General features: G+C 36.2%; 1 protein-coding gene across 3 annotated transcripts; it reads right to left on the bottom strand.

The window, feature by feature from the left end:
- Positions 1-1,817: 1,817 nt before the first annotated feature.
- LOC136255959 (uncharacterized) lies at positions 1,818-24,381 on the bottom strand. Of its 3 annotated transcripts, XM_066048872.1 has the most exons (10): positions 24,018-24,381; positions 20,879-20,954; positions 17,292-18,025; positions 12,510-12,795; positions 7,915-10,040; positions 6,620-6,647; positions 4,307-4,624; positions 3,987-4,021; positions 3,819-3,897; positions 1,818-2,043 (listed from the first exon to the last, which is right to left on the bottom strand). In XM_066048872.1, the coding sequence occupies exons 3-10, from the start codon at positions 18,009-18,011 to the stop codon at positions 2,000-2,002; spliced, it is 3,636 nt and encodes a 1,211-aa protein (XP_065904944.1). In that variant the 5' UTR covers positions 18,012-18,025; positions 20,879-20,954; positions 24,018-24,381; the 3' UTR covers positions 1,818-1,999. The 3 variants fall into 3 exon arrangements, with proteins under 3 accessions (XP_065904944.1, XP_065904943.1, XP_065904942.1); XM_066048871.1 differs by lacking the exon at positions 20,879-20,954 and having other exon boundaries at positions 24,018-24,380; XM_066048870.1 differs by lacking the exons at positions 20,879-20,954; positions 24,018-24,381 and adding an exon at positions 19,687-19,762.
- Between the last annotated feature and the right edge of the window lie 1,800 nt (positions 24,382-26,181).

The raw sequence follows: 26,181 nt of genomic DNA, 5'->3' as shown, positions 1-26,181 counted from the left end.
AAGTTTTAGTACATGTTTATGTTGGTGAATGGTATCAAATTCTAAACACTTTTTGTGGTTAAGTCTGGTGATAAAAGGCAAAAAAAAAACCAAAAAAAACTTGAGTCCAGTAGTCCAGTCCAGTGAATGGATACACCCTGAATAGGCAGTGAATATATGCTGCATCATGCAATCCCCTCTCTTCTTGAAGGGTATTCCCTTCAGCGGTGAGCAGCAAGGACTGGTTACTCAGGCCATTCTTCCAGAGACCCTTGAAATGCTAACATACAAACAACACATATCAACTCAAAGCATGTGTAGTACTGTGCTAAATTTACACACCAGACCAATGTACCATTTTGAGAATAGTGTGTGTGCTCTTTTAGCACTTCACACTTGCAAAAATAATGTATCAGCAACTCACACTGCAATGAGCACACATGAGCAGCAAGTGTGCTAAAAGTGAAGAGATTTTGTTTGCACTAAAACACTCAATATGCACATTTGTTTATTTAGTGTGCAGTTAGAGTAACTCATGCAGCACTATCAACCACCTTGCATGTCTATTTGGATGTGTACATGATATTTCCAAAAAGAGCAATGGGACTCAACCACCACAAAATCTATGCATAAAGAATGATAGAATGTGGCTGCCGTAACTTTTAAAAGTTCCTAGTATACAAAAACACAGGGTTCTATCGTCTTTTCTACGATTTCCATACATTGCCATTGTATGTTTATAGAGCTACGTATATATCCTTTAGTTATATGTATCTCTGGATCAGTACATCAAACAGTAATGTACAAGTATTGTGTAGCCCAAAACGCCAGCACAATACCCCAAATCTCAGTAGCTAATTTGAACATGCAATGCCTCCACCTCTCATCATTGGGTATACAGTGGAAACCTATCTAAGCCGGTTACCTTTGGAGGCAGGTGGATGTGTATAAACTTTTCATGAGGAATTTAAAGCTGGTCTTTTTAAAGAGGTGGCCTTTCTATACAGGTGGCTGCTAAGACAGGTTCCACTGCACTAACTATGTGGTAAGTTTCATGCTTTTATCACAAAGTGTACAATTCACATGAAGTAATTAATTAAACTGCTTTACAGTCTGTTATATTTTAACATGTTTATAGAATCTCTAGCTACACCATAGATATACCCCTACACTCGTGGTATATTATCTATGCCTACTACACATTGCATGACAACATAGATATTACATAACATGATCTTACTACATGTACTTTTTATGCACCAATAGTCGGTGTTTGCTGGTTTGCAAAACCCAGAACAAGCCATGTTACTAGTTGCTGTTCAGTTTGCTATTACTTTAATAGAAACAGAGTTCAAGATCCATAACTTATGCAATAGGGCAAGCACTGCTGCTAGTATCAGAGAGAGAAAAAAATGAACTCAACAACACACACATATCTCTACAAGTTTAAAAATTTCCTCAAAATCACCAATTTTAGAAAGTGTACACAGGACAGTGTACGTACATGAAAACTGTGAGAAAAGGTTAAATTGTACTTGATAAATAAATTGTGCATCCCCACCCATAGAAGCTAAGAGTATAGCTGTTTATCTGTAGTTTTGACAGGAACACATGTTGCTCAGATGTTCAGTGAATATTCCACACATGCAGTATGTGTCACAGTTTAGTAACTTCTGTGCTTTCAACATTTGCACATGGTATGAATATGTACAGTTATGGTAAGCATGCAGTTTTAATCTTTTTGTATAGCAGCACGTTTACAAAAATTACAGTAGTAAGTTTATTATAACATTTGCTGTAACTGCAGTACAGTTGCAAGAGTTTCGTCATATTCTATATTTAATAGTAACCGTGAAATTCATATTAATATAACAAAGTTGAACATCATTTGAAAAAGTATGTAGTATGTACAATAAATGTTCATTATTCTATCCTATACAATAATGATACCAATCCTTATAATATGCCCCGTATTAGTCATAAATTATGAAGAGAATTCATTTGTTTTCAGTCTCCTTTTCTAGTCAGTAGAACTCTTTCCCGATTGATACGAAAACACATTTCCTTTAATACAAAATAAGTAATGTATTAACAAAGTAGTATATAATCTACTACAGACTAATTGTATGCACGTACAGTACTGTTCAAATGTAAAATTGCACTAACTTATATACTATTTTCTCATGTCATATGAGCACTTTATGGGTGAGTGAAGTCTCCCCCCCCCCCTCCCCCCCCCCTGTGGGCATGCATTCAGACATAAATTTACATCATTCTTTCAATAGGCACAGGTTCATATGTTACAGAAAAGGTTACAGGTATATACAAAGAAAAATTAGGGGTTTTAAGTTTGATCAGGGATCATCACACAATACAATATTAAGGATCATGAAGGTTTGGACGTTCAACCTCACAATACCTTCATGGCACCTTGGCAGTATTGGATAGACATAACCATGCCCAAAACTGCCTTCATTATGACCTGAAATGGTTCCAATAGGTTGCTACAATTAAAAAAAAAAAGAATTTATTCAGTGGAATTTTCTACTGACTGTCTGACTGACTGATATTCCTTCATACAAGTGTAACTCAATAACGGCTAAGGCTACAGGCTTGATTTTTTATTGCTAAATCTTCAGCCCGACAGGTCATACCACAGTATGTACAATGCATGCTTCATGGAATTACCTGTGTCCTCATTGTGTCCCATTTAATACCTTTGCTGACAGCTCAAGGTGTTGATTCATGGTAGCACCACATGATGGCTTCCCTAAATTTGTAACAGGATTTGTCTGAGGTTTCATTGTGGCAGAACTGAGGTTGTTCTTGTAGTTTTCTTTATTTGTAATGCTGTGTAACAGACTGAATACAGCTGAAAATGAAGTGTATTGTCCACTTTGTTATTTCAGTAAGTGATAGTTGGGGCGTGCATTCAGACAAAAACAATAAGTCTAATGCCTTTCTTTCTTAATGCCGTATATGTGCTGGTTTACCACTCATAATTATGTTACAAAAAGTAAACAATCAAGTACTGTACCAGGAAAATTGAAATAAAAAGTAGTGAAACAAGGAAGGTGAAGATGGGCATTTACTTCTTAATTTAGTCTATGTCCACTTGTATCTTCAGGTGTACGTAGGTGATCTCCCTTGTTTCACTACTTTTTATTTCTTTGATCTCTAATCAAACTTATAAATTCCAGAAATAAAAAGTATAGTGAAGCAAAGGAGGTCCTAGTTGCACTCTTGCAGGACAAAGTTTTATTTGAGCGGTATCATAGTCTAGTTTTACATCCTTGTTTCAATTCTCAAGTCCTGAATAACCCATAACTCAGCCTAGCTCATTTCTGTTTGCTTGTCTTTCATTTTGAAAACAACCCTGTACTGTCCCTGTCACTCCAGCCCACCAACATCCCTATCAGTACATGCCCGATACAGTCTACCTCATGAAAAACTATCAAAAATGACAGAAACTTAAAGCTAGGATGAAATTTACAGCACAGGTAACACCATGGGGGTGTAATACCACACCCAGCTATCCCCAGGTTGGCCATAGCTCTATCAAAGCCTCAGACTGTTTTGTATGGCTCACCAAGCTTGGAAAAAGCAGCCAGTAAAAACAGATCATTTAATTCTGGTTGATCACAATTTTTATAGCAGCATTTGATAGTGTTTTGTAGTTTTGTGTTTATGGTGGAAAAACAAACCTGCTTCCATGGGTAATAATACCAGTTTTTCCACACAGTGTCCTACTGTACAACTGCAACATTTTAGTAAACACATCTAGATCCACGACATTTCATTCAACATGGGTTTATTTATTATATACACACATACTCTACCTGTAGGTTCAGAAATGCTGTGAGAATAACTCTGAGCATGACCCATGCCAGGGGATACTTCAGTTGGAAGTGAAATAGACTATACACATGTATGAAAAATAGATATAAGCACTGAATCATGTACAGAAATAAGATACACAATACAATGTCACTACATTCAAGTATTACCTTATGAAACTGTGAAGCAATATCACCGTCAAATCCTACAGGAAAGAGAAGAATACTTATTGTACAGAACAACAGTTTGATGAATATGTAGTAGAGGAGACTGAAGAACCTCAACTGCCATATCATATCTAATTTATATAATGGTCTGATAAGTAGGGCCCTAAAGTCATGAACTTTATAATAGTTGTGGAAAATTGCATGCTACATAAGTGCAAGATGAAGATGTACTTGTGTATATACGTACATATGTAACAGATTAGTGTTGTAAACAGTACATAATACTGGGCTAAACATGTGAAGTCATGGTACAATATATGTACCTTTAGAAAGCTTAACTACAGATGACTCCATTTCATTAGCTAGCATTTCAGCTGAAATGGTACAACGTGTCTTCATTACATCAAGCAATTGATAAAAACTATTCGTGTGTCCAGCTTTCAGATGCTGTGCAATATATTCCAATAATTTCATAATCTTCTCTGATTCTCGATTATATGATTCGATAAGGGATGCATCATCAACAGTGATAACTCTTCTTGCTATGAAGTGGGGTATTAGTGTGTGGACACTAAGAACTTTAGTTAATGTGGCATAATTGTCTGTAAACACTTTTTCCTCTATATATTCCTCCAATTTCCCTGTGAGAATAACACCCAAGTAGAGTAAAAGTTAATGCTAGGAGTTAATGAGCAACTAAAGATACTATCTGTTACACGTGCACCATCTGGCAGGTACCATTACAATTTGCTAAACGATTTACACAGTATAAAGTTACACACCCTTTAATTATTATAGAACTCACTCTGTAAAAGCCACAACTAATCTTATGTGAAATGTACACATGTAGTACAAAATTAATATGGTTGTGATAAAACTTAAAGAAGACACATATGGTGTGTTGTGCAGCTAAAGGAGCTGGTTCACCACACCAGTGTGCTATTAACAGGAACAATCAAAATGTAATTTTTGTGCATATGCATACCATATTATATAGAATACTCTTGCCCTATGTGCAGAACCATTTCAGATACTACATTAATCACAATAACAATTTAAGGCATCGGGAACCAAGCATTACACATCACATCTTAAACTCATGCATGCTAGTGATGTTTCTTTTAAAGTATATAAGCTTTATGCCATCCTGCAATCAGTGAAATGATGTGAGCATGGTAACAGTTAACTAAACAGCAGAACTGCTCAACTGCATATGTATACGCTAATAAACTATGTAATACTTGTACTATCATGTTGGTAAAATATAATGTGTTTGTGGGTAAGTAGTTAATGTCAAGAAGAATTAAAGTTATGAAAGATAAGGTACTCAAATAGAACACATGGGACAAACATGACTTTCCTATATATCTATAAAATGTGCTATTATAATTATGATTTGAAGCAACTACATGAGCAAATACAAACGTTTAAACACTAAAGTAAAAATGCCGCTGGCTGGATTCAAACATGTGGCCTAACTGCAGCAACTATACGTATGACAGGAACTCTAACTGTTTATCCTATAGTTTGTGATGGAATGCAGATGGAGTTTTTCTCTACACTGTGTCCTTCAATGCACTGTAGCAAATAAAAGAAAGCACATTGGAAGCTTGCAATAAAATTTGTAAGTTATATGATAAGTACTATATTTTGCATGTAAACCACGTCAATATGTTTATAAGTTGATCAGTTAGCACTGTCATTCTAACACATGAAAAAGTATGCCATGAAAAAAGTATGCCAGGCACAAAAGTGCCAGTGAGAAGAAAAAATGTCATAAGCAGGAATTTAACCCTGGACCCTTGGGTAACAGTTCTGTGTATTAACACCAGAGCTGTTTGACTGTGTTTTGACATAAATTATCTGTCAAGTTAACAGCATGATAAAGAAATAATCCGGACAGACAGACAGACAGACAGACAGTACAATTAAGTACCCAACAGCTAAGTTTCCTGCCACTTTAGATAATTTTTTTAACTTGATGTTGACTGTATCGGGCAAGCTCCAATAGGGATGAAGGGAAGTGGAGGGCAAGAAGTCGTTTACAAAATTAAAAAGGAATGCATATGGATGAATTAGGTCAAATTATGGACCATTCAGTTTTCAAAACTGGCTAAAATGAAATGAAATTTACAACACATGTCTTATTCAACACTACAAAGCTGTACAGCCACATACAGCCATCCCCAGGCTGGCCACAGCTCCATTAGGGCCTCAGATTTCTCGTATGGATTGTCACTGTGCAGCCAGCAAAAGCAGACCACTTAAATCTAGCTGATTTTGATTGCGAAATATTTGAGTAGTTTTGTGCTGCTGTTGGTGAAAAATCATGTCATGGGCAATAAAACCAGTTTTCCCAGACCCAGCAGGGGTTAGCACTGACCGCATGTGTACCTGGTTTTTAGAAGTACAAATGTAGTTTAACATCAACTTGTTTCTCAGATGTTTCATTGATTGATTGGATTGACTGATAAAACTTGACCTCACAATTCTGCTTTTCATAGGAGGAATACAAGTATACACATTCAGCAAGGCACATTCAATCATAATCTATGATACTGCATGAACTGTACTTGAACACTATAAAAGTGTAATGCATGATGCACTTGATGTTTTAGCTAGAAAAGTTAGTTTACCTGAAAATCTTGACCGTGGTGACATGGCCTGCAGCAACAAAAATAAGAACACATATAATAAATCTATTATGGAGTACTGTATAGTAGAATATTTGGACTGTCTACCCAAAATATTTAAGGCTGGCTCACTATTCCTTCAAGATAACTTTGCAGTATTGGTTAGGCACAGTCACACCTAAATACTGTAAACCTTCAGAGTGACCCCAAATTAGCTAATTCCAATAAATTTCTGCAAGTGTTTTCTTTTTCTAATTTTCTACTAACTGCCTGACCGGCTGCCTGACCGATGCCTTCAGCCTATGGATAAGGCTTCTTTACTGTTCGATGTCACTTAGGCCTGAGAGATGCCTTTTTGCCAACCACATTATAGCAGAAGTTACAATGCATGCAATATAGACTTAGCTTTGTCCTCTTTTTTGTGTTCCGTTTCTTTCTTCACTACTGCATAGGTGTTGATTTGTGGTCACACATTATGACTTCTACTGTATCAGGAGAATTGTCTGTAACTTCTGCAGCAAGTAAATCGACTGCTGAGACATTTCTTGTACTGTAGTCAGAACAGTCAAAACATAGCTCTATATAACAGTCAAAACATAGCTGAAAAATGAAGTGGAATGGCCATGCCACTTTTCAGAAATTGATAGTCAAGGTGTTCACTTAGTCATGCAGTTATAGCTATTCTATAATGTGTCTAGAACAATTCTTTCCTTTGTTGTAGTATGTGCTGGTTCACCAGCAATGAAAATTTTATTATAAAAAATGAAGCAAGGGATATTGTACAGCTGCTATAATTCCTAAGTCATACAAGCAATCTATATGTATGGAAGCTCCATTGTATACGTACAATACTGTATGTATACAGTGGAGCTTTCATTCAGCATCATAAGAGTGCACACATTAAACATACAGTAGATGCATAGTTTTGTATAACATAAAACTACTAGTGACATGGATACATAGAGTATATCCAATACGTTAATACATTTAGCTAAACAGATTCTTAACAAAACCTCAGGTTTTAAACAAAACTATTTTTCTACAATACCTGCAAAAAAAACTTCTTTGGTAATGACAGAAGGCCAAATGCACACAATGACTAATAGAAGGACAACTAAAAATTACAGTATAGAATGGCCATTAGCCAAGGAATAAATGAAGGAAAACATTAACAAGTAGTATGGTACAGATAAGGATATAATAACTAACTCATCTTCCATTTCACAAATTATAAACATTTGATAAGAAATATGGAACATGTGCACCCTTAGTATAATTATGTGCAATTCAATTATTACCAGTGATGCTTTTGTTATATCACACCATAACTTGTGTGAACAAGATTGTAGTTCTACAAAGCCGTGGTTTTCACAAATCAATCCATTAGGAAGTGGTTTTTGTCCAGTCACATGATGTGAAGATAGATATATCAAACAAGGTTTACTCTTACAGTAAAATGCACACTTGAAATCAGTACCAGTACTTTGTTGCATTTGCTGTAACATGTTGACTATGGTCTGCTGAACTTCGCAATGAATAGACCCAGCTTTTACATTCTTTCTTATTTGAATTTCTAAGTGGGTAATTTTATCATGCAACAAAACATACTGTCCAGAATTAGTACAAAACATAACAAAGTCTGCGTAAACACATCTCTTCCCTTCCAGTGAAACCTGGAGTTTCCAGTCATCAACTTTTTGAACCAATTGTACAATTAAACAACAAAACACTCCTCTTGGGAAAGTACCAGAATTGAACTGTATCACAAATTCAACACCATCAAGTGGTGGCATAACATCAAACAGAGCGGTTTCATCTTTGTACGAATCTAGTACTGTCAACATCAAATAGTCACTACTGTTTGTAGGATAAGGTGTGACAATGTTAAAATATTTGAGCAATTCAAGGAAGAATTCAAGTTTGATACCTCCCAGAGAATCAGTAATGATTTGGTCAGTTTTAATTTTGTCTATCAAAGATTTACTAAGAATGCCTTTAGATTTCAGATTATTCAATGCTTTACGATCAACAATTCTTCCATCAAATGAAAAGCAAACAAAATTTGTCAAGTTTGTAAACAACCATTGTGGGTTAGAAATGACAAAATCTTTCATGCTTGGTACATTATGAAAGTAGAGCAGAATACCAAACATATGGTGAAACCTCAATGCAGCTTTAACTTGTACCTCAGCACTCTTCTTATCACATCCTGGAATAATTTCTTGAAAAAGTTCCACAACTTCTGAAATTGCAATGAAAGATTTGTTGCCTTTTCCACATATTCGTCTTATTTCTAATTCCAATAAGATCCAGGTGATTGGTACTTCATATACAGCCTTTTCATCTAGTATAGCTTTGATTTCAGAGCAAATTTGGTTTGCTATTGAATCTTGTGAATATTCTTGCTTTCCAGAGAGAGTATTATCTACTGCAAACAAACTTTTGTCACAGTTCCAGATAGATACATTATCACTGGGCTCCAATTGTGAAACTATCTCTTCTAGTTGATCACTGACTGTATTAACATCTTTTTCATTTACTTGATCAAGATGAGTACCAACAAAACAAAGTCCTGGCTTACTATCTCTGCCTTTTTGCGAAACAGCCACATCTGGAAGCGGAACGTCTGTAATTATGGAGTCTTTCAAAAGTGCAACTAGACATTTTATTAAATCTTTGTTAGTATAATTCAAAGTATATGGTTCATAAGATTTGATACCATTTTTGTAATGATGCACTAATACTCGTTCATCAAATCCTTTAGCTCCCAGTACATGAAGCATATTTAAGACAACAAACATAACAGTAGCTGAAGTATTAACAGCTGGTAACATGTTTATGAACTGTGGTTGACCACCAGTGTCCAGTAATGTGAGGATGTCCCATATTGGAAGGGGTTCTTCATAATCTTTTGTAAGATTAGGAGACTTTGAGCATAATCGCTTTTCAGTAAGGACAGGTTTGAATTTTGCTGTTTTGAAAGATGGATTATCCAACAATTCTGCTTGGGGTTTTTGAGGTTTTTCACTAAATTCTCTTACATCTTGTTGACAGGAGTTGAATTGTTCTGTGTTTACAATACTTTCCTCTTTTGTACTATCCACATGTTGCTCTGAGCAAAACGGTTGTGGTTTGAACACCAGTTTGTGGTGAAGGCGTAGTTTAACTTGACGAAGTTCTTCAGCAGGATAAAGATCAACCCAATTGGTCCCTTGAATAATAGCCTTTCTTGATATCACAATTTGTTGAGTATTACCAAGTTCTGTACTGTGTTGATCAGGTTTAAATTTTTTATTCTTAAGCAAACGAACAAAGCTTGTTTTCCCAGCCCCTGATGCTCCACAAAACAAGATTTTAGCATGTCGCACCTTCATAGTATAACCACCATTTTTAGCTTCATCAATCAGTTGCACCATTTGCTTATCTGTCAGCAAAACAATTAATTGTAAAACAGGTATTATACACCAATATACCTTGTGCCTATTACAAGACCTTTTAACTGCTAGTAAGGATACATATCTATAGCTGAAAGCAATATGCTACACAATATGTACCATGAAATCAGCACTTGTACAGCCAGTTTACCAATATTGGAATAGAGATTGGGATAAGTATAATTCTAGGGAAATGGTAATAGGATGGGAGTGGGAACAACCAATGGAAAATGTCTGATAAAGGTCGTCATGTCAACATACTGGTTGGATTTTACACTGGATCCATTTCCATTAAATGATCAAAAACACTCTATTGGAGCAGTCAAGATTTTACATTTATAGTTATCCCACACGCAAGGAGGATATATTGAGTCTGTGAGTTTAATGGACTAATTGGCATAGATCATATACACTAACTAACTTGTCATCACTGCATACTACTCCATTGAAACCATAAAACATTTTGAAAGATTCAACTACCAAAGAAGAGATTTACAAAGTATTCTATTTAATTATAACAGTGCTTTTATATAGATTTTGAGAAGCTACCATACAGTGTAATAATTTGATGGAGGAAAATTTTGATGAATGGCAAGCATTTTGTCAAATTCGTTAAAGTTTTCCCCCATCAAAGTTTTACGCTGTACGGTATATACGTACTTGTAGCCACAGGATGTAAGCAGCTAATGCTTATCAGTCTCCAATAAGAACATTATTAACAGTCATACAGCCTCATAAGGCTGCAGTTGCAGCTTCCCAAACAAGAAAGTGGAAAATACAATAAGATGTGGTATGTACATATGCCAAAACAGCTAAACCGTGAAAAAAGGATATAGCTTTCCTGGATTAAAATGTTGGGAAATTGAAGATGGCAACCAAGAAATGGCTACAACAATGTCAATCAATTCAATATGCTGTATGTCATTACTAAAATTAACGCCATTTCTTGGCTACTACATTTGATTTCAAGTCCCCACTTGTTTACTATCACTTTTGCACCTTTTTCACAGCTTGACTGTTTTAGTAACATACAACAAATAATTTTAAGAAGCCGGCATGCTGCACTGTGAGTATATTGACAAAAAGAAACAAAAACAAGATTTGTATCTCCATGCTGCCTTTACAAAACAAGACCATTTTTGCTGTGGAAACACCCAACACCATCAGTAGTCCACATACCAAATTTGAGCAAAATTACTCCAAGGTATGAAACTTCAAAAATTGGCTAAATCTTTTTCTTCTTTTTCTTACACTTATAACAGCTGCCATAAAATGCAAATGAGTTATCTGATTTCCTTTAGATTTGGCACACAGAAGGAGGTTTAAAGGCGCATCTTGGTACCACGTTTGGTTGGATACAATAAACAGTCAAGGAGGGAGTTATTAGCGATCATTCACGAAAAATAATACCAACATGTTGTCACACCTACAGGATAAATTGCTTGTTGAAAATTGGTATGTGGCTAAGTTAACCTAAAGACCATAAAGATACAAAGCAAAAACCAACAGTGTGTAACAATTATGCAATCGAGATTTGCTAATAAAAAAGATTACTTGCCAGACAAACTACTCACTTGAGGGGAATAAGTTGAAAATTGGTGTATAGATGGATTAATTGTCTTAGAAAGACTCTTCAATGGTTTAGAAGAATTGAATTTAAAGCCACAGAATTATAACATATGAAATCCAACTGGGTGTAGCAAGTGCGAGATCAAGATACTCTAATAGAGCAGTCAGCTAAAAAGTAAATTACTCTATTAAAGCATTCAACTATATCTTGTAGAGAATTTAAGCCATCCTGTATAGAGCTCAGATACAACAAATCACCCTGTAGAGAGTTCAACTAACTACGTTTATTCAGTTTTAAATATACAAATATTTAAGCAGACACAAAGCTATACACAGAAATTACTCTCTCTCTTGTTCAAAATTCCTCTACTAAAGAAACAATCAAAAAAGAAAGTCCCAGTCAGCTTATGGCTGGCTTTGTAGCTTGCAATACAAAAAGAAGTGATACCTAAAACCAAAACAGCCAAGCTGTAAAAAAAAGGGTGTAGCCTCCTAAAAGGTCAGGGTGGAAAAAGTTGTGAAATCAAAAGTGGCAGCCAAGTAATAGCTGTGATGGTACGTAGGTTAATGACAAAATTTTAATAACAATTCAGGTGAATTTTGTGCTGAATCTTAGAGGAGGCAACACAAATTCACCTGAATTGACATTATTACATTTTTGTCATTAACCTATCATCACAGTTATTTCTTGGCCACCACTTTTGAGTTCACAACTTTTTCACCCTGGGGTCACACCCTTTTTCACACCTTGGCTGTTTTGGCATAGATTATATTAACATCATTTCTTGGCCACTGCCTGATTTCCCCACTTGTTTACTATCACTTTTGCACCTTTTTTCACAGCTTGACTGTTAGAGTAATATACAACAAATAACTTCTGTGATGATTACCTTCAATATCTACGAAGTACTTTTTGTTATCTTTAGAAAAATGCTCCTTTTGAATAGCATACTTGCATATTTTGTAAGTAGCTCTTGAAATATTCCTACTTCCAGCACTAAAAAATTGTCCTTTCTGTGTAGAGCTATCTAGCTTTAACCCTATCTTTGCACCCTCAAATTTTGTTGGTCGAAGATATTCAAGGATTGACAGAACGTTGTCTTCACTAGTGTCACATAAATAGATTGCAAATCGATAGAATTTTGGCTTTGTTATTTCAGGATCCTCCTTTATCACCTACATAAATGATCATATAACAACCAATACTACAGTACAACCCACTAATAAGGAATGTGCATACATACAGTGCAGTCGACATACAACAGGTGTCATACAATGGTGCATCATACAACTTTATAAATTAAATTGTAAATCATACATACATAGTTGACTGGTTTAGCCGATGGAGTGCCACTGCTGGTTGGCTACAGTTAATTAAGACTGCATTTGTTGCACAGTGATTACCAACAACTATTATAGTATGTAACACTTTGCTTGGGCAGATCAAAGGAATATTTGGGTATACATATCTGATATTACCCCCATGGTCAGGGAATTTTCTATATAATGCGGCATTATTTGTGACCTAATTTTATAAAACCGTCGATATCCGCACAATTTTCAAAATGCATTTTATTTGTTCTTTGTTTTCTACAGGGACAGAGGAATGGACTAGCCAAGTTTCAGCTTCCTAGGTTAAGCAGCGTTGGAAATACAGCACCAGACAGCCGGACGAGCAAATAATTTGATATGTACAGAAGCTACTGAGAAAAGAATCTACAGGCGCTTACATAAACCATCATAACTTACTGATACAACGATGTACGGAATTGAATCTTGGCTCATTGTGTTCGCCATGAATTTGTGCATCCACCAAGGTATAGTTTTTTTCCCCAGGTATGCTTCTTAGTTTGAGAAGGAAGGCAAATTCACTGAAAAACGATTGTCGGTAAATTCTTTCGTCACTGCAATGTAAACAAACATCTGTAACTTTGGAATCTTTTCATGTATGGAGATGAAACAAAGATTTTTGTGCTTCCTATGGACAGGCAAACACAATGATGCCCAGGATTTATCCATTGGTGGCTTAATTCGCCCACCAGTGAGGCAATAAAAACCTGCATAATTTTTTTTCTGGAGCTTGCGTTTTTTACCCATAGTTTTTAAATACGTTTTATTACAAAAGTACTGTTGTGCATATATCAACGGTTTTCCAAAATTCGGTCACATTTTATAATGTCCTCTAGCTCATGAGGCAGCGATACTGCCCAGTTTGTTTATAAAAGCTCAGACTGAAATAAATTATAAGAATAAATTAATGCTCATTTGACTATTATCACGAGTTGGAGTTTGACAAAAGAAGCACTCAAATAGAGGCATTTCAGTATCCTTGCCATTCTACAAGTTACTTGAAGGTGAAAACTAAGTCTTTTTGTGCATACATAAATGTTTCAGCATGTTTTCAAATAAGGACCATACCCACATTACAGATAACATGAGTTAACCATGTTACAACAAAGCTTACTCCTTTAGGCCTTTAGTATATGTTGTAATTAGTCTTTAAACAACTTGATAGCAGTAAAACATTTGTACATTTCCCACAATTTGCAAAAGCTCAACTTTTCCATGATATCTTTAGGACTCATCCGTTCATTATAACAAACGTAGCTGCAACGTTACCTGCTGCCTAGCCACAATCAAATATTTCAGGCATGTATCATATAGTACAGTAGTACTGTACATTAGGGATCATGGAGATTTGGATTTTCCTAGCCAAAAAAATTCACCCAAAAACCAGCTTCACGACTCCATCCTGGCACCTTGGCAGTATTGGTTAGGTACAACCCAAGAGTGCTTTCAGTACAATCCTAAAGGCTTCCAATAAATTGTTATGAAATTTTAAAGAAAATTTATTCAATGGAATTTTCTACTGACTGCCTGCCTGTCTGCCTCTGCCTGCCTGCCTTCAGGCAAGTGTAACTCAATAACAGCTAAGGCTATGGGCTTGATTTTTTTCACTGTTCGACACCGCTTCAGCCCAAGACGTGCTTTTGGCACACCACAGTACGTACAATGCACACATCATGGACTTACCTTTGTTCTCCTTTGTGTCCTTTTTGCTGACAGCCCAAGATGTTGATTCGTGGTAGCACAATGCATGGCTTCCCTACAGTACATTTGTAAACAGGAATTGTCCGTATTTTTTGTGGTGACTGGATTGATTGCAGAGACGATTCTAACACTGTTCTTCGTTTGTAATGTTGTGTAATAGGCTGAAAATAGCTGAAAGTGAAGTGTAATGGCAGCTGCACTTTCGAGGCAGTAATTGAAAGTTGGGGGCACGCGAATCGTCATATTTCCGTAGTGACTGGATTGTTGCAGAGGTACTTTTTCTACTGTTTTTCGTCTGTAACACTGTGTAACGGGCTGAACATAGCTGAAAGCAAAGCGTGATGCACTTTCAAAGCAGTATTGATAGCTGGAGCACGCGCCATTCAGACAAAAACATTTATTCTGGTGCCATCCTTTCTTTTATGCAGTATGCGTGGGTTCACCAGTTATAATAATGTTACAAAAAAGTAAACAAACAAGTTTAAGGAAATAATAGGAATTTTAATTTCGATTAGGGATCATAGAAAGTAGGGAACAAGGGAGGTCACCTACACCTGCAGATATACTATTGAACACTTAATCCCTAATTCATTCTATATCCCAAGACCAAGACTAAATTAGGGATAATGTTCACTAGTATATCTGCAGGTGTAGATGACCTCTCTTGTTTCCCTACTTTTTTCTATGATCTCTAATCGAACTAATTTTTCTTTAAACTTGTATAAAATGAATACAGCGGTTTCACTCGTATTGATATTAGCCTGCAATAGAAGTGTTACGTAATAGTTGTAACACGGGCACTCGTGGTCTGCCTGAATGTCCACCCTCAGCCCTCAGGCTTGCGGCCCTTGTGCTTCGGGTGGACATATCAGGCAGACCACTTGTGCCCATGTTACAACTATAATATGTACAGGTTAAGCTGAGTCCTCAAAAAGTTCAGTAATTCATGGCTGGAATTACACAAGTTGGCTAATTTGTAGTACTGCTTGACCTGCTAGAAGTATTTCAAAACGTAAACATTCAATGCCTGACACTTTGTTAATGACCAATCAAAGTTTTCAACACAAGTGCACATTTCTTTAGGGAACCCACACAAGTACATAGTCCTATGCAATAAAGCCAAACCACACATTGACAACTTTACTGTCAACACTAATCACCGAAATGCTATTTTACTTGAAAAAAAATCCACTTTTCTTTTTAGCTTTTTTCAGGATGCAGCCCAATGATGAAGACTCTGTACCTATAAAATGCATAGTCATGAACCACGATAGTGAGTTCATAATAGGGATTGCCCATGTTTTTGGCAAAAACTCTAATAGAAGCACACCTAAAAACCACCTTGGAAAGCATCCTCCAACTCAAAGCAACCCACTGGTGGTTCTTTACAATGAGTATAGGTCCACTAGTAAGTATCAAGTGAAAAGGAAACGGTATGTGTACTTCAGACAAAACTGGAATTTTCCATTTTGTTTATATTCTTCATATTATTATTATTATTCATATTATTCATAATATTATTTTGTTTCACTCATTTACAGCAAATGTTATCCACTTTTTCAGAATAAAAAGCAGCAATGGATCATTGTGCGTGTCCATGACCTGTTTTTGATTTCGTATTTGGATGGAAACAGCCCAAATCAGGCTGTTTCTTCTTGCCATAACGCCATTACGCATGAGTAGCCATACAAAATCACACTCAGAGTTATCGGTGTGTACTGCTTGTGCTAATACAATCTGTCCTTATTAAACTCAGTATAGGCCAGGAAGTGTAATCTGTGTTGAAGACTTTGTTGCAAGGTGGTTTTTCACTCCGTGATTATAGTACGTGGACGGGCTATCCAAGATTAAACACTCACTGAATTTGACAGCTAATAAAGGCACCAGTAATGTAAATTGTAGCTTATATTAAGAGACTCTCATGATCATCCTGTATACACATTGCACTTTGATCAGTTTCATGTGTGTACTGAAACGTTGATGGCACTACTATGCAGAATGCAAAATTACACTATTCACAACAGTCTTCATTATCAATAAAATTAATCCATAATCCATCACTGGATTAATAAGAAGTACATAAACTAGATGAATAAAAAATTGAAAATTTTAAGAGAGAGAATAGGGATTGCTGTAAAAAGCCACCAAACAAGAAGGGATCGCTGGGGTGGCAATGTAAACCACAAATCCCTATTTTGACTTGTTTCAAAATGACAAAGCATGTGACCAAAATTTTCTGACAGAGGGATTTGTGGTTTACATTACCACCCCAACGATCCCTTCTTGTTTGGTGGCTCTTTTAGCTATCCCTATTCTCTCTTTTAAAATTTTCAATTGTTTATTCATCTTTTATAACACATACACTGTAAAACAATTTGGATGTGAGCCCATCGTACATATACATTATCTTATCTATTTGTACATTTTGTCATCTTTACTGTTTAAGAGAACAAAATCATCAAAAACGGTTTATTATTAAGTTGAATTATTTAGCTAGGTATAGCTGCAAATCCCAAAGCTCCCATAGCTGGCTTTGAATTATGTGTTTATTTGCTCACTTTGTTCTTTTTTAAGCTATAATGGTCTAATAACAACTATTATACAGTATATAAACACTGTACCTCATAATCTACACTTGGAAAAGCAGTGGTTACTGAGACATGTAAAGAATACTTGTTGCCAAACTGTTCCAACTCTTCCCAGAGTGATGCAACAGGTGTACCATAGTATTTTTCTCCCAAACAAAAGAAAAGTAGCTTTCCAGAATTTTCGGTGATTGGCACACGTGGCACATCATTTCTAAGGAGAGGAAACATGGTCATTTTAGCAGGGTCATCACTTTCTCTGAAGTGGTACTTGTCTAAATAAACAAAGTTATTAACTGATTTTATCACTGTACAGTAAGTATATTCATAGCCAGTGTGTTCCATGATTTTGGATCCATCTGGAAAGTTGCTATCTAAAGACAAACAATAATAAGCTCTACGGCAATGATATTGCTGAAGAAACATCAGCATTTGTGTTACAACATGATCTTGAATAGTACCAACATTTCGAAGTGATGAAGGTAAAACTTCAAGAATTGAACAATTCTGTTGCTTGAAAGTGGGTGGAAAACTAATAACATCTGAACAATGACCAGCTTCATTGATAATTACTACATAAAAATATTTGTTCAAACAATTGCAACTCAGTACAGCATCTAGATGTTCTTGTTTCCTACTAAACCTTCCATAATCTAGTATTAGGATGTTTCGTAGATCCTCGCGTTCCTTAAGAACACACAGATCCTGAAAACATACTGCAGCACTTTCCAGAGACTTTACATCAGCATTATCCATATCACACGTGCAGCCTATATAGCAAAAATATTACACAGTTGTAAATGCTGACAATATCACGATTGGTATGAATTACAAACATTCAAATACACATACAAATCAGTACTAGTTCAATAGAGGATATACCCAGTATGGTCAATTGTATTTTGGAGGTCCAGGTACAAGGTACATTGATTAACTAAGTAATTGCCTCTACATTCCTTGCATGACAGCATTTTAAGCTAAAGTATTAATACGATGATGTCAATTCAGCATTTTTGTACACTAGCAGCAGGATGGGTAGCCGGTGTATATATTGTAAGTGGAAAAGAAACGGGAGAAGACCCTAGAGGCAATATCTCAGGTAATGACTCATTAAGAGATGCTCTTAGAGCACATTTACTAACCAGCCTGCACCAAAATTCAGGCAATAGTGAACAGCACATGACAACTGTTGACCAGCCTGCCATAATTGGCTACACAAATGTACCAGGTTGTGCAAATGCACTAATCTGGTAGTCTCAACAACTAACAACACGCTAATGCTGAAGTCCCTCTGGTCAGTCATACACGCCAGTTGGTAATCCTGTTGTTACAGCTAGGAGAACCAAGCTGAGGATGCAGACTATGATACAGATAGGCATTAATTGGAATCACACCAACAACATGGGAGGCAGCAATTACATGTAGATGGCAGTGTTCATGTGCAACAAGAGGTCAACAATCCACAGAACTTTGACCCCAACATGCTAGTTGATAAGAATGACAACATGTCTATCATGCAACAAGTAATTACAAATTATCTAGAGATCACTTCTGTCATACCCTGAGCAAAGTTAACAGGTCGGCAATGCATAAGGCACATGAGATCCACAGTAGCAAAACGGCTAGCAGTTGACCAATTCATGAAGGGACTACCTCAAATCTTGCTTCTCAAACAAGGGGACAGCAAAACTAAAGACTTGTGATCTGACCTCATTAAGTAAAATCTGCTAGAAGATGTTAATGCAATGAAAAATGTTTATGGCATGCTAGACATAGTCCAGTGATCATTAGTACTCCTTGGAAATGCAAACGAGTTATTGTCACAGATTAGAAGGACCAATAAACTGCAGCTTGCAGATAAATCACTGGGAAAGTATGACCCTCTCAAGCTAGCAGGAATTCATCAAATGTCTACAGAACAAGGTAAAATCTGATGCTTCATTAGCCCAATTAGTATCAGTTTCACAATGGTACTATGGTAACATGTCGTGCACCCTACCATCTATTGTCCAATTGAAGGAGCCCTGCTAAAAGTTGGGGGCATTGGCAGGGTAACCTTAAAAACTTAACATGAATACAGAGGCAGGGGTGTGGCAAGGACAAGGCAGATTTACTGACCACCAGTCCCATCAAAGAAATTCTAACTCAATTGTCACCTCCTTTGACAATATTAGTACCATTACATCTGGATTTTTCATATAATGCCACACACAGACTCACTCCAGTTATTAGCAGACTATAAATTATACCTTATTTATACATAATTGAGAGATTCTTACGAGGGATCCCTGGGTTCTCACTATAGTAAAGGGATACCATTTGCCTCTATAGCTGTGGTGAATCATTATGTTTTTGGTAGACCAGTTTGATACTGATGACTCCAGTACTGTATAACCAATACTTTGTGGTCAGCATTATATCTACCACTAACCATGAAATTGAAGGAACACAAACAGGAAGTCACCCATTGGTTTCCTATATGCTGAGAGGCATGTTTAACTAACAGTAAGCCCCACATTATTCCTGTTCTTGGGACATCAGAGCAGTCGTGGAGTTCACATCTAGCCACAGGTCATCTACTTTATCAACATTACAGCTAGCCAAAAAACAGCCACATTATTGACCCTGGTTAATGCTGATAGATGTTCTGATCTACCTTACATCATGCTGGACTCTAGATGGTGTAGAATTCATGGTAACACATCTAACCGAGACAACATCTGCTAGCTATAGAATCCCAGGCCACTAAGTAAGGTGTTTTATTCTAGCTTCCCAGATAACAGCAAGGCGCATACTGTTTCTTTTCTGCGTCTCTACATCTAAAAGACAAGAAAACAAGTAAGAAGTTTGGGTAACCCAAAACCCTAATTCTATACCTTATGAAAGGGAAGTATGCACCTGCTACTAAAGAATATGAAGCCAAAGCAATGTTTATTAATGAAAATTAATAGCAACACTAAAGTAATTACCGTAGAAGACCTTCAAGTTTGAAACTATAATAGTTTGAAAATATAAAGCATGATTAAACAATAACGGTAGCAAATAACAATAGTACACAACAATAACTTATTGTTTGGCTTAATATACAATTAATAACCAATTTCATTTTAAAAATCATACAATATTGTAACTAAAATGATAATGCCTCATAATTACAACACTATTATTAGGGACCATTCAAACAAGGGATATATCAGCACTTGATTATTAATGTATAATCCTATATAATCCCATACAAACAACATTGCCTTATACTGTACTTGTCATAATCTCACATCTCACAATTACAAACGTATGTATGTAGTTACAGGTACCAAGGTATAATGTACAATATACTAATGACCTGATGGTATCTTGTCTATATATAAGCTGCATGAATTTTTAGAAACAGACATGATACCACCATTCATACAAGATTTACATTTATCTGTTGATGTGTGTAACTACTGTGCCACTATTTGAGCTCCTTTTTTAGGTAACGACAATAGCATGTTCAGTGTTTGGTGTGGCAAATGGTGTCAAAATACCCACAGCATTCCAGATTATACATTCCTATAATTATGTTGCAACCTAGAGCATTTATTAATTGTGATCGTCATGTCATCAACTAGAGCATCACTCACAGTTTTATCCTAGTTTGTTATCACATATCTTTCTTTGTGAATCATTGTCTCGTTCATGTAATAGTCTGATTAGAGTCTACAATAGAGTTAGGGTTACAATCACTGCAGGTCTATAAATGGCTTGTCACAAGGACATTCTTATCAAACAGTACGGTAGTACAGTTTAAGTACAAGGTGCAGAGGGAACACTCTCATGGGAACTCCAAAAGGCACATCCCATTGGTGACTTTGTTATTGTGGCATGGCCTCCAGCCTTGCAACTGTAGTCAGACAGGCTAGCAGTCAGACGAAAATTTGAGTTTCAGTGATTTTTAAAAAAATTCTATATCCTTGCGCAGCCACCTGTGAGTGTTTGCCTGTTTTGATGCTGCATTTGATGTCAGATGGACTAATAAAATTCCATAAAGGTGACTTTCACTGTGTAAGATATTTCTTGGATGGTTTTAAAAGGAGCCGCTGCCAGTTTAGGCAGCACATGTTATTTTTGGGAGTCTTTCCCGGCTTTTATCTTCAATCACATTAGTCTTCTTCCTTTTCCATGTAATGAAACCATATTGAGGCAAAAATTTTCCTATCATCACTTTCCTTGAGCGGCATATTTAGACACCGCAAACTTATTGAAGTGCTTATGCTCGGTAGATACCTGTAACTTCACGATAGGTTGAATGCCACACATATTAATACAATCTTGGTTGATTAATAATGATCAAGCACTGAGACCATACCTCTTAATAATCTATCATGATGACACACCCCGTTATTATTGGCCTAGCTGTATTATAAAATAGTGACACACCCCCTAGGTGAAAGGCTGACTCGAGATACTCTAATACAGCAGTCATCCTAATAGAACAACCACACATGTATAGCTATATACTAAAAAAAAAACAACTAGTATATTAAAAATAATTAATTTAAAAATAAAGTAGGGATCCAAAAGTTGTGAAACAAGAGATGAATGGTGGCTGGCACCACAGCATAGCACAGTGGGAAAATCCCTACTTTGGGATTGAACAAAATGATTGTGATAACATGCCAATGTAGGGATTTTCCCACCAAGCTATGTTGTAATACCATCACTCATCTCTTGTTTCACTACTTTTTATTGCTAGGATCCCTAATTTATATAATCTTTAATATACTAGTAGATTTGTGCAGACTGCAATGAAAAAAATATGAATAATGAGCATGCACTATTTACAATCATAATTGGTAGTACAGTAGGACCTCAATTACCTGAATCTCGATTATCCGAACAGTGTAAGTGACTGCTCTATTAGAGTATTTCGTCATTAGGTGAACGTTCTATTAGAGTAAGTGTATGTTCTATTAGAGTAGTTGAACAGAACTCTGTATATAAATGAATGGGCTTCATTTGTCCGAACAAATTCACTTATCTGAATGCTTTTATGATTTAACTGGCACACAGGTGTTCGGATAATGGAGGTCCTACTGTAGTTATATTATCCAGTAATCAAACTGAATGTTTCTTGTGGTTTGTTCAATTTGGAGCCATTACACAACAATGGTATAAATTAGGAACAGCATAAGGGAACATACACCACCTGTAAGTCACACGTGTTTTGCACATCACAACCACATAACCGTACAACTACAGTAGTGACGTCATCCACACTTGGTACACGTGACTAGTGCCTCAAGGGCTATCCAGTGGTACTATTGCCCGAGGGCAAGGATTTATAGTTGCTCTGCATGTTTATAAAAACATCAAAAGTTACTGAAAGTCGTGTGGTGACACATTAAGTCACACTTCTAAAATATGAAGTGATTTCCAGTGCTTAGAACTCTATTTCAAGTAGTAGTGCTTCCCAGCCGAGTATTCAAAGATTCAGGTAGAGATCACAATTCCTAGTGATGATAAAGACATTTCCTTTGTGACATAATAGAACACCTTCCATCAAACAGGTCAGAAGACAGTAACCAACGTCCGTATTGAAGTGGGAACTATGTGACTTATTGTGGTGCACAAATTATGATCCCTTACATTACCTGGCAAAACCAGACCAAAATTATTAAAAACCAGTGTTGGACAGTTACTTTTAAAATGTAACTCGTTACATATTACATATTATTTACAACTACTACAGTTACATATTACCCATATAATAAAGTAACTATAATAATATTACATATTATATTACTTTGTGTCCAAAGTCTTAAGCTGTCACGTGTGAAACTACCACTTTATCACGTGACATGATTGTGTTGTTGGACAATATGCAAATCTTGGTTATAAGTAAGAAGCTGGTGAATAAGCTTCATTCAGTAGGGTTCGTTACTTCGTAGTGGCAAGGCGTTACTCAGTGGTTCACTAATGAGATTAGTAACTTTGATTTGTTACTTAAAGCAAGAGTTTATAATATACAATATTAAGACTCTTACTACTTTATATTATGAACTCTTGCTTAAAGTAATAATATTATGTAATATTAGACTCGTTATAGTAACTTCATTACTTAGGTAACGCATTACATTTGCAAGTAAAGTAATATTACCTGTTTTTACAGCATATTTCGTTATATTACTTAGTTACCAAAAAGGGTAATAATATTACGTAACGCGTTACCTCCAACACTGTTAAAAACAATATATATACTTGTACTGGAAGTAAGTAAAACTATCATGCCTCACTTTCACCCTTGCTTGAATTTATAACCGATATCACAGCAAAATTCCATGCATCTCATAATCTGTACAGAGTCTTCCCGCTACTGCACCACTGACTTTTATTTCGTTGTGATGTAGCTAATGATATTAATAAGCTTCCAAATGTATTGAGTGATGCCAGATGTTTTAATATGGTCTAGCATGCAAGAGTGTGTAGCTATCAGGATGTGTACTTGTAAAGTTGTCAACATGTTAGTTAACACAAAATACATCCAGCATAGCTAGCTGCTAACCGGCCATCTGATACTTTGAATTGTTTACCTATATTGTTGATAAAAACTATCTAATTACACTTTACGCTGCTAAAAGGATAGTTTCACACCGGTGAACTTAAAGAATGTTCGAGAGAAGGTTAAATTTCTCAGTATCGCGACAGCTGGGAAGCAGCCCCGTCCAAAAACAGAACATACGGTGAGGTTACACACTAGTACAATAACGATAATACACTTACAATTCAGTGGTATGAATCCGAGTTTGATTCTAACTTCTCAATAGCTAGAGTGATCCGGATAAGACCCGGCCTCAGGCAGTGCCAGTCGAACCAACGGCACCGAGTCGTTGCGGTTCAAACTTGCCGAGACGCTCGAACCCAGCAGGTATTATATACACTGTCTACTAGTCTCTCCAGTCAGCAGAAGGTAAAGAACAATTCTTGATGGCAGCGAATGATAAAACCGCAGAACCAAGACAATAAACAACGCCTGAGTACCCTAATCACGTGAACGAGTAAAGCGGGGAGCACCCGCCCTTGATTACCAATATCTCAGTACTTCGTTACCAAGTAGGCTGTTCCTTATTCTGTAAACACAGTAAGTGAGTCCTCAGTCACACCCCAGGAGTGGGCGTGGCAATTAAGGAAATGAAGAAAAAAGTTACTAGAGGCAGTAGCTAACAAAAAATAGTAGAAAAAAACGTTAACGGATTTTATAAAAAGGGGCCACCAAGTGAGTCTACAAATGTACTACTCCAACGTTTCTACTTGACATATCATATTAGGCCTGGCTTAGGCTGGCTGTTGTCCACGCAGTCAGTAAGGAATTGACCTGGCAACCCAGGGGTGTGTAGTAGTAGCAGTACACTGTTAAAAATGGCTTGTTACATTAACACCAAAGATGGTTTTATTTGGTACTGTGCCACAAAAATTTACAGGAATTAACAAGTTTGGGTACCAATTATAACCACTCAGAGTGCTAATTCAACAAGCCACTTTTAACAGTGTATATCCTTGTGAAGAGTTGAAAATCAGAGATGTACTAATAAGACCATTGTATTAGCTTAAGGCATATTCAGTTGACTTCTTTTTTTTGTAATAGAGGGCATGCCAGAGGAATGTGTTGTATCTGACAGTGATTTTCACCAGTCAGTCCAAACATAATATACGAAATTAATTATATATGCAGGCATTAAACCTGGTGTGGTTTTATGAGGAAGCCAGTGAGAGGGACCACAAAGTGAGTTTCACCATTCCACCAATCTGGTACACACTTCTATTTCAATGAATCCAGACATACTCCAAGCTAGGCACTAGCAGAGTTAATTACTGGCTAGTTTCATGGAGTGTTCATTGATAAGTTTCCAGCAATGGATTTTTAATACGTGAAAATGTTCTTGGCCACCCATTGAAATTTTGACTTTTCAGAGAGTTTCAAAATTTTCAGAGGATTTCCAAAATTGTTTCCATTGGGTTTTCACGATATCTCTTCCAGCAGTGTGTACCATGCAGTAGTTACAGTTACTGTGTTTTTTTAAAGTAACTATAATAGTGACTAAATGACTTACACATGCTTGTTTGTTTACTTTTGTGACAATGATAATTTCACTTTGTTACACAGACCAAGTCATGGTGTACGGAATTAAAATGTGTCTAGCATGGCACAACAATTGCAGCTCAGAATGTTTGGTAGGCATGAATTCATGATTTTTAACTATTGTGATTTGTTTGTTTTGTGGACAATTATAACTAGTTAGCATTACTTACAGTATAGTTACTTTATAAAAGTAATATTTTATTACATTTCTAGTTACTCCCAACTCTGTACCTAATATAATTCACTTACATTGTAGACCTAATAGTTCAGTCATTGGGGCAATTGCCTAACCCAGGAGTCTGAGGTCAGAGTTGTCAATTCTTTAGCATAATAGTAGTAAATTAGTTGGCTATACTTCAATGTGAAAAAGCCCATTCTCAGGATACTAGCTATACTCAAACCTCTTAAATTCTTACACGTAATATAGACATGAGTTTAAACTGCAAATTACTATTTTTTGCTGTTACAACGCAATAATGTGAGGATAATTGGGTTTGCTATGCACATATATAAAACTTCTTCTACCAGCATTTGACCTATAATGCATTCATAACAAGGAAGCAAGGATATCACGCATGTGTTGGTACAGTATATGCACATTTTAAAGTTTACCGCTACTGGCTACAGTATAACACTCTACTTGCAGATGTTTATGCAATAATACATGTACATCATCTTCATTTTGAGCAAGTTAATAGGTACCTATATATTTTGAAAATTGCTAGATAATTGTTGGAAATTATGCACATTGAGATAAACCATGTGCACTTCAATTTGATTAGTTAAGTTTTACGGGTGAAAATATCA

Source organism: Dysidea avara, chromosome 5, assembly GCF_963678975.1.
Source record: "Dysidea avara chromosome 5, odDysAvar1.4, whole genome shotgun sequence".
Lineage (NCBI taxonomy): Eukaryota > Metazoa > Porifera > Demospongiae > Dictyoceratida > Dysideidae > Dysidea > Dysidea avara.
This window is presented reverse-complemented; position numbering and strand designations above follow the sequence as displayed.

Bases quoted from the DNA above. Each gene is read 5' to 3' on its own strand.
- LOC136255959 (XM_066048870.1), bottom strand. From the start codon at position 19,723: ATGGGTGACTTCCTGTTTGTGTTCCTTCAATTTCATG. The intron at 12,796-17,291 runs GTACAGTGTTTA...TCATTTATGTAG, and splicing joins TTCCAAGTGTAGATTATGAG to GTGATAAAGGAGGATCCTGA. The intron at 4,625-6,619 runs GTAAACTAACTT...TTATTCTCACAG, and splicing joins ACCACGGTCAAGATTTTCAG to GGAAATTGGAGGAATATATA.